We start from the raw sequence: 14,622 nt of genomic DNA, 5'->3' as shown, positions 1-14,622 counted from the left end.
CCACAAAAAAACCCACAAAAAAAACCACAAAAAAAAACAAACGGAGGCCAAGGAAACACAACTTACAAGGAGCCGGCACAGCGGTAGCAGGCTCCTTGGATCCATGTCACCATTTAATAAGCTGCTAAATAAACAGTTATGGTGAGTCCAGCACTGTTGCTGTCATGCCTCGGATTTTTGCTCCATTTGTTCTGCACTGCTTTGGTTGGCACCAAAACTGAAACTGCCCTAGCACTAAGGAAGACCAGCCCACTTTTATTACCTGTGTGCTTTCTCACCAACACCTCTGATTCATTAGGCTTCCAATGGTGTGAACTGTAGTGGTGTATGAGAGAAAGACAGAGATTTTGCACGGCATCATACACAGTATATTTCTCAGCATGAAACAAACAGTGGACATAGCACCGAAGGAGGGCCCATCTAGTGTGAGTGACAGGCTGCGGAGTCAGCAAACAGCCAGTGTGGCAGAAGTGAAGGCCGCTGCTTTATTATTCTGCACCTACTACAGCTCAGATTGGAACAGTGGTCCGCCCTTCTCCCAGTCCAGACCCTGTGGCCAAATTGGATCACTTAGAGACTTGATCTGGTTGCCTTGTGGGAAGGGCTTCATGTATGAGTTGATCCTAGACCAAGGTTTTCCTTCAATCCCCTTCTCCCCTAACATCAGTTTAAATTTCAAAGATCCCCTTGCCTGACATCTATACATCCCCTTTTTTATGAATTGTCCCCCTCCTCTCCCTGTCTTTCTGGCAGAGGCCCTCTCCTCTATTGGTGTGTGAGGAGGGGCTTTGCGGCCTCTCTATGTCACTCTCTATGTCTCTTTCACCCTTTCTCTCTCTCTCTCTCTGGGGTGAGGCTGTTAATAATGCAGGAGGATTAGCTGATTTATGTGAGCCAGAGGCGCGGAGGAAAGCCTGGGTTCCTGGGGGCGACACGCAGAAAGAGGGTATCGATGAGTGTGCGGTGGGGAGGGCGGTGCCATACAGGAGCCCTGGGTGTCTGGATGATGGGGGCTGGATGTGTGCCTGACGAGCACGCTGGCCATAATCCACCCCCTACTGCCCCCGACACCCACCCTGCACTCCACAGAGCTGTGCCAGGAGCGCTCCACAGGGACATGGGTGATAGGAGTTGGCAGCGGAGAAGGAAGGAGGGGAAGGGGGTCTGAGAAGGATAAACACATGGATACTGTAGTATGTCATCAGGCTAACTCACAACGCCTCCCACCTACATGTGCGATGTTGCTATAGCACCCATTCCTAAGTGGCTGAAGGCCTCTTAAAGATCTTTCAAGTCTTCTGCATCAGTTCCGTCTGCTTTATCATGCAAATGTTTGTAATTGTAGTGGATGTTCTCAATGTTAGTTTTGTGTTCTGTATTTTGTCCCTAGTACCACATCAGAACAAAACCTTCAGTTTAAGTTTTCATTGATTTTGCCGAATTTGACTGAAAAAGTTGACTCATAGTTAGAAACCGCTTACTGCAGGTTTTCTCTTTTACCAGACATTTCCCTAAAACAATAATAAAACAAATGACAAACAAAAAACAAGGCAACAATAATTACCAATACCGAAACAAGAAAAATTACACACTTTTTATATTTTCTCCTGTGGTCAAATTTCGGAGGCTATTTTGCACTGTGCTCGTTAAACACTAAGATGACTGAGTTTTTGATATACCAACGTGTGTACACACCCACACCCACCAGGGCTTGTTTTAAAGTAGTTTTTGAGGTAGGGCTCTGTAAATTTGGGGATTGTGGGGGATTTCCACCTGTCTGGGGCTGTGGCGCAAAGTGTGAAAGAAGTGTGTGTGTGTGTGTGCAAGAAAGTGCATGCAAGTGTGAAGCATGTGTGTGTGTGTCTGTGTGTGTGTGTGTGTCCGCGTGTGCGTGCCTCTGCATGCTCCTGTGCTCTGGCCCATGAGCCATAGCCTATTCGGTGAAGGAGCAAGCAGCAGACTGATGGGTTTATCCCTGCTGTCTGCCCAGAGGATGTGCTCGCTCACTGCCTGGCTGATTAAGACTTCCACGCAATTGTTCTCACACTCCCAGAAAAGGATCGATTCATGTTTGGACGGATTCATGCTTAAAGAAAATCAAATCACACGGCGTTCCTTGTTAGATCAGCTCGTCATGAGGGGCTGATAATGATTTTTACCATGTCGCTCTCCCCTACATTTTCAGAGCTTGCGCTGTGCGTGCAGTGTTTGATGCACTGTGTGTGTTTGTGCAAGTACGTGCATGTGTGCTTTCGTCCAGGAATCTTCATACATATGCATGAGACTTCACGGTAGTGTGACTTGGGGGAAATGAATGTGCAAAGAGCCGGGCACCCAGGCCCCTCGCTCAAGTGCACTGGCGGGCGCGTAATGGGAATGCAATTTAAGCAGTGGTTAATCAGTGTGTTTTCTCCAGCTTGCCCAGCAATGCATAATAGACAATCAGCCCCCAGTCACACAGGCGTTGCTACAAATGGTCAATTACTCATCATAGTCTTGTTAAACACATAGTTCAGCCAGCCAGGGACAGATTGCTCTGTTGGTGCCATCATTATAGTAAAGAACAAAGCAAAGCAATGCTATGTGTCGGAAAGAAAGAGGGACGGAGGGAGGGAAAGAAGAGACAATGAGGGTTTGGGAAAAGGCTCATCGAGATGGGACAGAGGAAGGAAAGAGAAGAGAAGAAAGGGCCACTGTGACAAAGCAGAGGCAGGAAGGGAAAAGAGCAAAAGACCAAAATGGAACCAAAGAAGAAAGAGGAGTACAGGATTGTCAGAGTCATGTGGAGAGAAAGCAAGAATAAAAGAAAGGGAGACAGAGAGAAGGTGAAATGGAGCAGAGCAATAAGAGAGATTGAGGGCATGAAAGTGAGAGATGGAGAGCATAAGATAATGGAGGGAGGGAGTGAAATTGAGAAAGGGACACTGGGGAGCGGGAGCAAAAGTGTGTGAGAGCGAGAGGGAGAGAGAGAAGAAGTGTGTGTGTACTGTGCTGAGAGATGAGACTGCTGTGGGGGGGAGAGGGGAGGTAGAGGAGGAGAGAAGACGAAGGGAGAGGACTCTGCTGTCAGTGAGGGGGAGGAGAGTCTCACACTCTTTCTCTGTCTCTCTCTCACACACACACACACACACACACACACACACACACACACACACACACACACACACACACACACACACAATCTCACTCATTCACCCTCTCCCCGGAGCGGCGATCAAATCTGCCTGGTTTAATGATTCCACCTAGAGGGCCAGTGGGCTCCATCGTTTTACATCTACATCTAAATCTGCTGGTTTCTTTTCTTTTCTTTTTGGTCACAGTTTACATGCACTCCTCTAATTCTAACCATGTTTTCTCTCCTTACCTTTGTCCCTGTGGGAATGCAGGCAGTGGATTGATGGGCAATTCCTCCGCCTCCTTCATGGGGACCTTTCTGGCCAGTAGTCTGGGTTCCCCCCCTTCCCACCCGTCTCACCCATCCCGGCCGCCCTCCTCGCCCTCCTCGCCTTCTTTCCGGGGCGGACCGCACTCCAGCGCCTCGCAAATCTGGTTTCCCCATTCGCATGAAGGTACTTAAAAATCACACATGTACACAAACACATGTCCACAGTTCTCACCCCTCATCTGACCACTTCGCCTGGATGTGGATAAGGCTATATTCATCTCTTGGCAGTATTGGGACAGAGCTTTACACGTTGTATTGTTACTCTGATATTGTGTATTTTTTGGCCGTGTTAGGTTTCCACCAAAGCACGGCTTGTAATCGCGTAGCAAGAGCCAAGCTCCCACCCTTTTATTTTTGAACCAAAATAGGCCTAGGCCCAACATGTCTGGGATGGAGCACCATGCCATGGTTTCTGGACGGGGACACGGGTCAAAAGTTCAGCCAAGGAATCTTGTGGTATTCGATTCACGTCAGCAGGAATGTCACTCAAGGCTCTCTGAGGCAGCACGTGCAAATGCAGGCCAGTGAGAGGTTGCACTGACTGCAGAGCTTTCAGCTGGTGTCTCCATCATAGGGTGGTTCCCACCGAACTCTCAGCATAACAAAACCGTGGCTACACACACACACACACACACACACACACACATACACACAGTCAGAAAAATATAAACACACACACTGAGTTAAGCACCTCACGCTTCTGCTTAGATACAGCCAGGAAGTCAGACAAGGATAAAGATTTGCTTGGGTATTTAGAGAATTCAAATGTTAAGGACGACAGATAAATGTAAGACCCATGCAATGCTACCCACTGATATATTAAAGCAGAGTCTGCTCACCTGTGACTTCACTTGTGTCACTTTTCGATTTACCTGTTACCTATCTTTTGCTAATTACGTGATGCGATGGCCACCCACAACCATCTAGTGAACCACAGTCTTTGAAGTTGACAGACTCGTTATTTCAGTCCTTTCGTATTAATTTATTTTCTATGAATAGCCCATCTGTTAGCCCATGGAAGGAGGTGGGGTCGGGTGGGCGATGGGGCTGTGGAGGGGATGGGGGTTTGCCAGTGGGGAGCACTTATTTGTGGTCACTGATCAGCGGTGCCCCAGTTGCATGATGTGTGGCAGGGGCTGATTGGGTGCATTGCAGTTGAGGTGTTTCCTGAGTGTGTTAAGCCAATGGATGCCGTGCAGCCAATACCCATCCCCCCCAGACTCTCATGTCCTGGCCACCAGGGGTAGAGTCAGTGGACTGCTGCTACAGCAGTGAGAGAAGGTGAAACTCTACACTTCTTCAAATAAACATGGAGACAGGAAGGACAGATCTGAATAAGATATCAGCTCTTGTATCAGCTCAGTCAGAAACATTTTCCCTCCAAACGCATTTTATAAGCATCAGTGTTTCTTTTACCTTATAGTTTCAGGGTTTCATTGTCAAAGACTCTACTTGTGGAAAAGTAGAATAATATTAATAAGAGTGATGATGATAATGCCAAGCCTAATAAAAGTAATGGAGGTGATTATGACTGGGATTATTACTCAGTTGGCAATGGAGGCCATTATCTCTATTGCAGTTTAATTGCATATAACGCACTAAGAGCATGATTGAATCCAGACTGTTCATCAACCACATTCAGCTGTTCCCTCCTCAAGATAATTGCATATTGTCTTTTTCCTGTTTTGCATAAAAAGCAAGTCATCAAAATGAGCGGCACAATTACCCAGACTCTCGCCTCCTCTCTCCGGGTGTCAGCAGAACCCCACCAGCAGCAGAGCAGGCATTGACTTGTGCGTGTGTGTTGGTGCATTAGTGTGTCACTCGTAACCTTAAAAATATTCTCTGGATTTTTTTTTTTCTTTTTTGCAAGTGTGTTTTTAAAGTGGCTGCTTTCATGCAAATCCAAGCATAGCAGCTCGAATTTGTATTCAAAGATTATTGTGTGATCTTCATGTCTCTGGCATACACCTGTCATGGTTCAGAATGTCTTTGTCTCTGCTATTATTCTGACACATTTTCCACAGATTAAAGAGCTAAAAACTACCATGTATTAAATAATCGATAACATTGATCTCATTAGTAACTTGCTTACCAGTCACTTGTGGATGAATGCTTTCCTAGTGGACTGTGAGTGTATGGGGCATGCTAAATCAAAGGCACATTTATCAGATATTTATTTATTTACCTTTTACAAGGTAAGTCAGTTAAGAACAAATTCTTCTTTTCTATACAATAATCGTCACATGCTTCTGAATGGAGGCTTCAAATTTGTACAATTAGGAGAGAGCTTTCAATGCTCAGTTTCTGGTATTGGAAGGCCAAATCAGGGAGAAAAAGATGTGGTTTTAACTTAACCTGCATTAGCGTGGACATGATCTGAGTATGTACACAGAGAGGGCCAGTTAAGTCGTGCATACAGACCAATTTTCTATTGGGACCATTAGCGACAAACTGTTAGCTGAGTGACACATTAAGCACACCTATAAATATCACCACATAACAGAGGTGGTATGCTCCTTTGGATCAAGATAACTTTGGCAGAGAGAGTCAGTGAATGTGGTACAGAAAAGTCTTGTGTTAACTTTAGCTTAAAGATTTATTGTGCTGGGAAAAGGAAAACGTACATTATACTGCCTTACAAACGCTGAGATATTTTTGTATAAGGCGACAGTGCCAAGAACTGAACCATTAGTGGCTTTCATGATGTCAGAGGGTAGCATGGATTAAAATAGGTTTTTTGTTTTAGATTCTCTCTTCACATTGATTGCCAAATACAGTAACAGCCATTGTGTGTTGCTGAGGGGAGATGTGGACTCACTGTCACAGAGAGAGAGTGAGGAGTGGCAGAGTGATTGTGGCTGCAAGAAGACAGGGATAAAAAAAAAACACACACAACTCTGAAAAGGAAAATTCAGTGTAGTGCCCGTTTTAATAAATGTAATGTAAAATGTTTTTCATAACACCTGGTAAAATGGATTAGGCCCACTGAGCTTTTGAAAGATTGATTTTCATGTTTGGAACCGTTTGAATAAACCCCACTGCATCAACTGAGTGCAAAGATTAAAAAAGAAAAATGGTGAAAAAAAAAACCAAACCTGCAGGCTCCTCACAGGCCTGAGGCCAGCTGGCTTTGGTCCAAATGACTTCTTACGCTATGCCAAAAACAATCGCAGTCCCATATCTCTGTCCACACATACCACACAAATAGACACACATGCATGCACACACAAAATTGCCTGCACACACCTGTCTAATCCACTTCTGTTTGATACGCCTTTCCAAGCCTATCTTCAGTTGTCCATCTTTCCTTCTGTGAGCAGTTGCTAGCTTTTCCTTTTGTGGGATTTAAGCTGCTCCCCCCACCTCTCCTCTCTTACATACTCCTGCCGCTTTCATTCTCTCTCTCTCTTTCTCGTGCCAGCCTGCATCCCTTCCTTTCAATTAGTCAAACCTGAAGAGATCCACCACAGTGCTGCCCCTCCTCCACCAAACATCTCGTCTCCTCTCCTCTTCTCCTCCCTTTCTGTGTCTTGATGGTTCTGTCACTTTTTCTCAATTAGCGGACTTGACAGGCAGCTCAGCCTGCTCCTCTCCTCTTGGTCTTCCTCTGCCATGCTCTATCTCTGTCCTTCTATCTCTCTATCTCTGAAAAGTTATAGCCATTTCCCCAGAGACAGTATACAATTCAGCCCTTATGTTATGTAGCCTTTTAGCAAAAGTGAAGAAACCCTCATCAGTAATTGTATGGGCTGGTGTCTTCAGAGCAGGTATAAGATGACTGGATGGGAGTGGAGAGAGGATGGTAACGAAATACTCTGTCATCAGCCTGTATTTCGGCAGGCTTAATTCTCCTCTGCCTCTAGGTGCTGCTCTATATCCAGCCCTTTGCTTTTCTCATCCCACCATGCTGTGAGGAATACCTTCAGAACTTTTGGAAATCCCTCCCTGGGATGCAGCTTTGTTTGTTCTGCCTCTCGCCCCTGCTCCGCCTGTGGAAAGGAGGGCATGCGCTGTGAACTCCCCTCTGTCACTCACTTGCCAATGCTGACTTGTTTATGTGTGTGTGTGTGTGTGTGTGTGTGTGTGTGTGTGTGTGTGTGTGTGTGTGTGTGAGTGAATGTGTGGAGGGAGCAAAAGAGAGTGAGGCTGCTGTGCAGTCAGCAGACTGCACTAAGACCCTGCTCACGTCGCCTGCAGCAGCAGCAGCAGAAGCAGCAGCTTCCCTTGTCCTGGCCAGATTAATGGCTGAATGGGCTCCGCCGTGCCCAGCAGTCCCCCTCTTGCCGCCCCAATGGAGGGCATGCTGAAACTGAGCAGGCTGGCATTATCGGGCACAGCCAGACCAGGCTGTGAAAAGGGATTACGCCGTCAATCGTCACGCTCACAAACAACATGCTGCCGCAGAAAAAAAAGCCCCCTCTCCCAGCTTGGATAAAGACTGCCAAACAGCTCTCTGCTTTTCTCCCTCCCAAAATCAGAGGAAAACGTCTTGCTCAAACAAAGGATCCCCCCTCCTCCATCTGTAGATGAATTGGCATAAATGTGTGCTTATTAATCATGACAGCAAAAAAGACAGAGAGACAAAAGGGGAGAGAGGGAAGAGAGGTAGAAAAATAGGTGAAAGAAAAAAAAAAAAACAGAAAAAGTGAGGGTATGTAATTATCGCCCAATTGCCCTCCTCAGCAAGCAGCACCTCCTGTGTTATTGCAGGGCTGTTTGCCCTCTCTGTGCATTTCATTAATTAATGGGAGGATGCGGAGGCCGCTCTGAGACGAGGTCATTAAGCCCACAACAACACTCCTCCCTCCCCAGAGCCGGCTCACAGTATCGGGCCCATTGTTCCACCGGCAGAAAGTGAGACATTCAACACTCGGAGCTGCTGTAAAAACCATGCCGCTGCGCACACACACATACACACACGCGGCAAAATGAACTGCATCTGCGATTTCTGGGATCAGGTCACGCGCTTGCCAACACAAATACGTCTGTCTTTCATTTAGCTCGTAGAGCCATGTTTTCCTCTCTTTATCCCCCTCCTCCTTCCTTCACTCCATCTGTGAGTTGTGTTTTTGAAAGTGAGGCTGGAGGGTGACACAGGTGCAGAAGCAGGGAAAAGGAGACGTGAAGCACCTGGACTTGTTTAGATTGGAGGTCACTAAGATACTTATATTTGATGCCGGTGGACAGTACATGACCTGTCTGTCCTGATCACGGTCACACAGATTGGAAAAGAAGCACAAACACAAAATAACACTACGTGTCTCTGGGAACTGGTTCAATCATAGTGATAGTGCATATAGGTTAGTTTTCTTTTTCTTATTTCTCTAACCTGTGCGTGGCATGGAGTAGATGGGGATGGCACAAGTTTAATCATGGCATAATCATGTTTTTTTTTTTTTAAAGTATCACATTACATAATACGCTAAGTAGAGTATTCACTGTATTTATAGCACTGCTGTTAGTAAAGATGTCACCATACGCCCACCCTGCCCTATTTATAATTTACAGTACTTTGATTTTATTATCAAATCTCTTTTTTGCAGTTGTGTGAAAAAATAATCATACAGCAGTAGAGATCGGCTAATTCAACTCATATTGATTTGTTTGTTTGATGTTATAGTTACCCCATTGCAGTGGAAGTAGGTTGTCATAGTGATGCCGTTTCTTTATCCTAATATTGTGATGGGCTTTCATCTCCATCCATGTTTTCTTTCTGCTCCACCTCTCCTCGAGTCCTTTGTGCTTTTGAATGTCCCACTGGAAAATTAGTTTTGTGTTTGGTTGTGGTGTAAATGTCCTCCAGATGTGCTTGATGTAATAAGTCCAGGTATACTGTCTTACAGGCCCAACATCCAAATGACCTTTTACCCCTGATGTAGGTCAGTAAAGGTCAGCTGGCTAGCTCTCACTTCATTGTAAACACAATCTACAAATCTGTCCTTATCAATCCATTTCAGATGGATGGAGGTGCCACCACCACTTCTTAGACAGAGATAAAGAAAGAGCCATATGTTTCAAAGACAAATTTCATACATCACAGCAATCCCCAAGCTTGTCTTGTATTGTTTACATTCCAAACTCAGCCATGGAAAGCAAACATGACAGGCAGAGCCAGTACTTATTTGCGTATGAACACCACCAGCTGCATTGGACCTGAAGGATTATACTGGGTTAGTCTTGATAACTGCATCTTGGTGGTTATTGTCCTGTCTTATCAATTCTCTCCTACCCTCTCTCTGCTATCCATCTCAGCAGCTCCAGGGTATCCTCGATTCTCAGGGAGTCTGGCCCACACTTTCCTTCCCATGAGCCACCTGGATCACCATGCCAACAGTGGAGTTCTCTATGGGCAGCACCGTTTCTATGACACCCAAAAAGGTGAGGCATGACATGATTAAAATTCAATCAGACAGAAATAAGACATTTAAATCCAATTTATACAACATGGTATGGTGTAATTTGATGTGGGATACTGATATGAGGATGCCTAGGGACACTATCAGGAGAGCTGAATAATCTAATTCTGTCATTGCCTTTTCCCTTCTTGACTAATGCATTTGTCTTCACTGGCCTGCCTTCTTTTCTCTCTTAGAGAACTTCTATCTTCGAGGTCTCCCGTCCCAACCGCCTCTCATCTCAGCCAATCACAGTCTGCCACCGATGTCCAGGGCAGGTTCAGGCCACTCTCAGGGGTCCTGCAGCAGAGACAGAGATGCAGGGGTAGGGACAGGTCTACATAAGGGTCTTAAAGAGGGGTCTGTCGAGAGAGGAGTGGTACCTGTCAAGGACAAGGAGAGGTCCAGTAGCAAACAGGAGGCAAAGGAAAGACAGCAGCAGCAACAGCACCATGGCCACCAGCCACCCCAGCCCACACACCATCACCATTCCCACTCCCATCAGCAGCACCCACACTATCCACAGCACCCACTGCCCCTGGAGGAGGTGAACAGTCGGGCCCTGGAGAGGCACAAGGCATCGCTCACGATGGACTACAGCAAGGAACACCCTCAGAGTATGGGCAAGCCCCTCAGTGCCTGCTTGCACAATGGCAAGATGCAAAATGGAGATGCAGGAACTGGAGCTGGGGCTAAGGCCTCCATGTCCAGCTGTGGAGGGGAGGGCACAGGTCTTGGCGCTATGGGGGCTGGGGGGAGCAGCCAGGGCAGACATATGGGGTCCAGTGGCAGTAGTCGCTGCACCAAAGAGGGGGTGACTGGGGAGATGAGAATCAGTGAACAACCTTCAGACTGTCTGGAAAGGGGTCAGGCACCACTCCACCACTCACTGTCCTACTCTGTACCCCCACCCTTACACATGGGTTCTGCTGCTGGAGGGGCACACCCCCATCCGCATCCTCATGCTCACCCCCATACACATCCTCACCCAGGGGGCTTTCACTGCCTTCAGCTCCACCCAAGCCACCCACACCACCCACATCATTCCCACCATACACACCACCATCCGGACTTCTTCTGCCCGCCTCCCTCTGCTCCTCTACCCAACCCTGCCTCACATGAGAGGGGAACAGCCAATGTGGGGCAAGAACCTAAAGTCACAGGACCTACATTTGTGCCATCTGTGGCAGACCTGGGGGACAAAACTAGTGGGCCATTCCAGCTTGGTAACCCTGACTGCCAGGGTGTGGGAGGTGGAGGGGGAGGATCCAATGCCAAGGACAAGGTAATAGAAAAGAATGGAGGCGGTGGGCACCATAGTAGTTGGCACAGAAAACAGCAACAGCAACAACAACAACAACAACAGCAACAGCAACAACAGCAGCAGCAACAACAGCAGCAGCACCCATACAGAAAGACAGAGAAAGCTCCAGACTGGATGCAGTCCCACCACCAACACCTTCAGCCCTCACAGCTTCCTCCACCTACCCAACAACAACAGCCTCCACATCCCCAACAGCAGCACCAGGTTGTACGATCACGCAGTGCTGAGTGTATCAATAGTGGTGTGGACATGGATGTGTTCAGACCCTCGCTGCCCCAGGGGCCGAAAGCTGGACACTCTGTCCCTCATTCTGTAAACACTTCTCCTTACAGAGACTGTTCCCATTCAGGACCCCCACCTAACTCCTCCCCACTTGGAAGTAAAAGCATGGGTCAACATAGTGGGGCTGGAACAGCCCTTGGCCCTGGTCCAGGAGGTAGCTGCTCCTTACAGAGAGATGGTCAAAAGGTAGCCAGGATACGCCACCAGCAACATGGCCGACCTGGCCCAGATGCTTCTTCTCCTGCTGACTTGAACCAGGGGACTAGTCAGGAGCTGAAAAGAAAGATGGACATGTCTCCTTATGGTTACAGCAACAGTAGTGGGCAGCACCACCACCAGCAGCCCCCGGTGCCTCCCTGGGCCATGAGGCCTCCCCACCACATGTCACAACCCGAGGAAGAGCAGAGGAAGTCCTACATGGAGTTAGGGAGCACTGGTGGGCAACACTCGCGGCAGCAGCAACAGCAACAGCAACAGCAGCAGCCAGGTATGAGCCTTCCCCCCTCCCAGCCTCCCCCTGCACCTCCCCTCAGTCAGCAACAGCAACAGCAGCAGCCACAGCAGCAACCTGAGCCCCAGGGTCCAACCCAGGGGGAGAGCAGTGCCATGAAAAGCCTACTGAAGTACAGCAACCAGCAACAGCCACTGCTCCTGTCCCAGAAAAGCCCCTTTGGGGGGCTGGGAAGCCTCAAATCAGGTCCTGCTGGTGGGAGCTGTGCCCTGCAGGGCAACAAACAGACTCTACCTTCCAGGAAGGGCCCATCCAATGACAACGAGCGCCCTGATTACAGTGGGCGGAGCCGGGATATGGGGGAAGCAGGTCATGGGGAAAGTGAGGTGCGGCAGCCGCCAGTGGGAATTGCAGTGGCGGTGGCCAGACAAAGAGAGCCACCTTGTCGTTCAGCAGACAGTCATCCCAACAGCCGGCAGGGCAGGGTACATCCTTCTGTGAAAGGTAAGCAGTCTAAGTAGCTGCCTCATAAATGAGATGCAGGGAACAGAAACCAGTTTTTTTCTCATCTGTGACCTGTGGAAAAAAAGAAACCAGAAAAACAAGATATAAACTTTTTAAAGCTTTAAATATTGGTTCTACAGAGCATTTTTTGCAGTGATGAGACAAACCATCAGTTTTGGTGAATGATTTAAGACTCATGTATGGTATTTCATTCTCACTGTCTTTTACATCTCATAGGTTTGAATTTAATTTTTCTCCACAGTAGTCCCAAAACATGCCTATCCAACTTTACATGAGTTCTGTATTATTTCGATTAATTGTTACCCTTAAACAAAAATTGGTAAATTTCACAGATATTAATACTTGAATTCCAATAAGTAAAATCTTTGTAAATGTTAAGAACAGGAATTTACATTAAGTCAGTATAACTAATATTATATGATGTCAATATTACTAAACTTGGCTCCAAAAAACAACATAATCTTGCTTTTTATTAAATTTAGCAGTCCCAATCAAAATAAATTCTGTAGCACCATGAGTTTAACATAACAAATATACATAATCATTAACACATACAGTATGTGTCCTTGTTTAGATCAGTACTCATTGCCCCCCCATTCATGGTGTCATTTTGAAAACAGTGGACAGTAGTGATGAGATGCACCGTTGCTTTGATTTCATCAAAATCTAAGTTGTGATATCTGAAATACAATGTCTCTCAAAACAAACACATTCACAGAGGACTGATTTAATTTTTGAGAAACAAGTAAAGGTATGATAAAGAGCAATAGGCCAGAAAATACAAAAGTTTATGAGTGTATAGTGAGGCAACCTAATAAGCATTCACTCCAAGTCTTTTGTGAGTTGTTAGAAATGGTGGGAGACTTGTTTTCACCAAGAGACACAACAGTGAAAGCTAATGGCTAAGTAAATGCTTGTCTTACAGGACCGCCCCGCTCCATGTATTCTTCAGATCCCACCACCGAGGAGGAGAGGAAGAGAATGACTGGGGAACAGATAGGACTGACTTGTTTGGACAGAGAGAGAGATACATACATCAGGTAAGCAACTGTGAACTCTCTGCTTAATACCCAATTCAAACCCATATGTTAGAAACCTCCAGTTTAATGATCTTCATTTGTATTTCCATTTCTTTGTGTCATCCTGATGTCAGGGATAATAAGGAAAGGGTGGAATTTGCAAGGATCCACCCCTCCAACAGCTGTCACGGTGACCTCACCTCTCATCTCATGGTCCCAGGCGGGACTTCCCTCCAGTCTGGCCAATTAGGAGATCCTGCTGCACATTCTGCTCACCATCATTGGATGCCAAGAACTGGAAGCCCATCCCTCTGGATGACAGGACACTCTTATGGTGAGAGAATATTAATATTTAATTATTTTAACTTTTTTTTAAACCTACGAATCCTTTCAACTTTAGCACCTTTCATCAGTTCAGTGATTATGATTATTGACATAGTACATTTGTACCTTTTTTTTTATTTTTTTTTACATGGAATATGATGGGTACATAAACTAAACTTAAATCCGTCTCATAAAGCAGGTATAAGTCATACAGCCCTGCACCAGAATCTGCCCCCAGGTTTCTCTGCAGCCATGCCAGGCCCTCTGCAGCCAGTCCTGCCTTTGCCTCAGGACCCATCTGCCCAGCTGGTGGTCCTGCCCACTGAGCCTCCTGCCCATCCTGCGACCCATCACCTGGGTATGCCTTAACCTTTCTTTCTCCTCTGTAAGGTCAAGTGTATTTATAACGCACTTTAAACAAATGAGTTTGCCAAGCACACATAAACTATGCATTTACAGAGTGACACATACAAATCATGTAGTTGCCATCATAATCTGCCACACAAACATAAATCCCCATAATTAAGAAATTCACTAAATTTAGCCTTTATTCCATAGTTTTGCCTTCCACTGACTAGTCCTCAACACAGTCATTTTGTAGTGATCCTGTGAAGGATACTGATGGAACTTCCCTTCGGAAGTTTCTGTGAATGATGGGCTCATTCTCTCTCACACACACACACACACACACACACACACACACACACACACACACACACACACACACACACACACACACACACACACACACACACACACACACACACACACACACACACACACACACACACACACAAAACAATTCAAACATTTCCTGCTCACCACCTGCTTGGTCCAGCATAAAATAGTGCTCT

At 46.5% G+C, this 14,622-nt stretch overlaps 1 protein-coding gene across 11 annotated transcripts in view; it reads left to right on the top strand.

Moving 5' to 3' along the window:
- LOC120804585 (BAH and coiled-coil domain-containing protein 1) overlaps positions 1-14,622 on the top strand; it is a 63,083-nt gene that overhangs the window by 28,725 nt on the left and 19,736 nt on the right. For 9 of the 11 annotated variants that reach the window (XM_040154094.1, XM_040154093.1, XM_040154105.1 and 6 more), the window contains 6 exons: positions 3,387-3,569; positions 9,701-9,826; positions 10,041-12,404; positions 13,351-13,465; positions 13,579-13,778; positions 13,968-14,126. In XM_040154094.1, the coding sequence (XP_040010028.1) occupies positions 3,387-3,569; positions 9,701-9,826; positions 10,041-12,404; positions 13,351-13,465; positions 13,579-13,778; positions 13,968-14,126 (3,147 nt within the window). The remainder of the gene's footprint in view (positions 1-3,386; positions 3,570-9,700; positions 9,827-10,040; positions 12,405-13,350; positions 13,466-13,578; positions 13,779-13,967; positions 14,127-14,622) is intronic. The other 2 variants (XM_040154114.1, XM_040154149.1) reach the window with 2 other exon arrangements.

Source organism: Xiphias gladius, chromosome 3 (assembly GCF_016859285.1).
Source record: "Xiphias gladius isolate SHS-SW01 ecotype Sanya breed wild chromosome 3, ASM1685928v1, whole genome shotgun sequence".
NCBI lineage: Eukaryota > Metazoa > Chordata > Actinopteri > Istiophoriformes > Xiphiidae > Xiphias > Xiphias gladius.
This window is presented reverse-complemented; position numbering and strand designations above follow the sequence as displayed.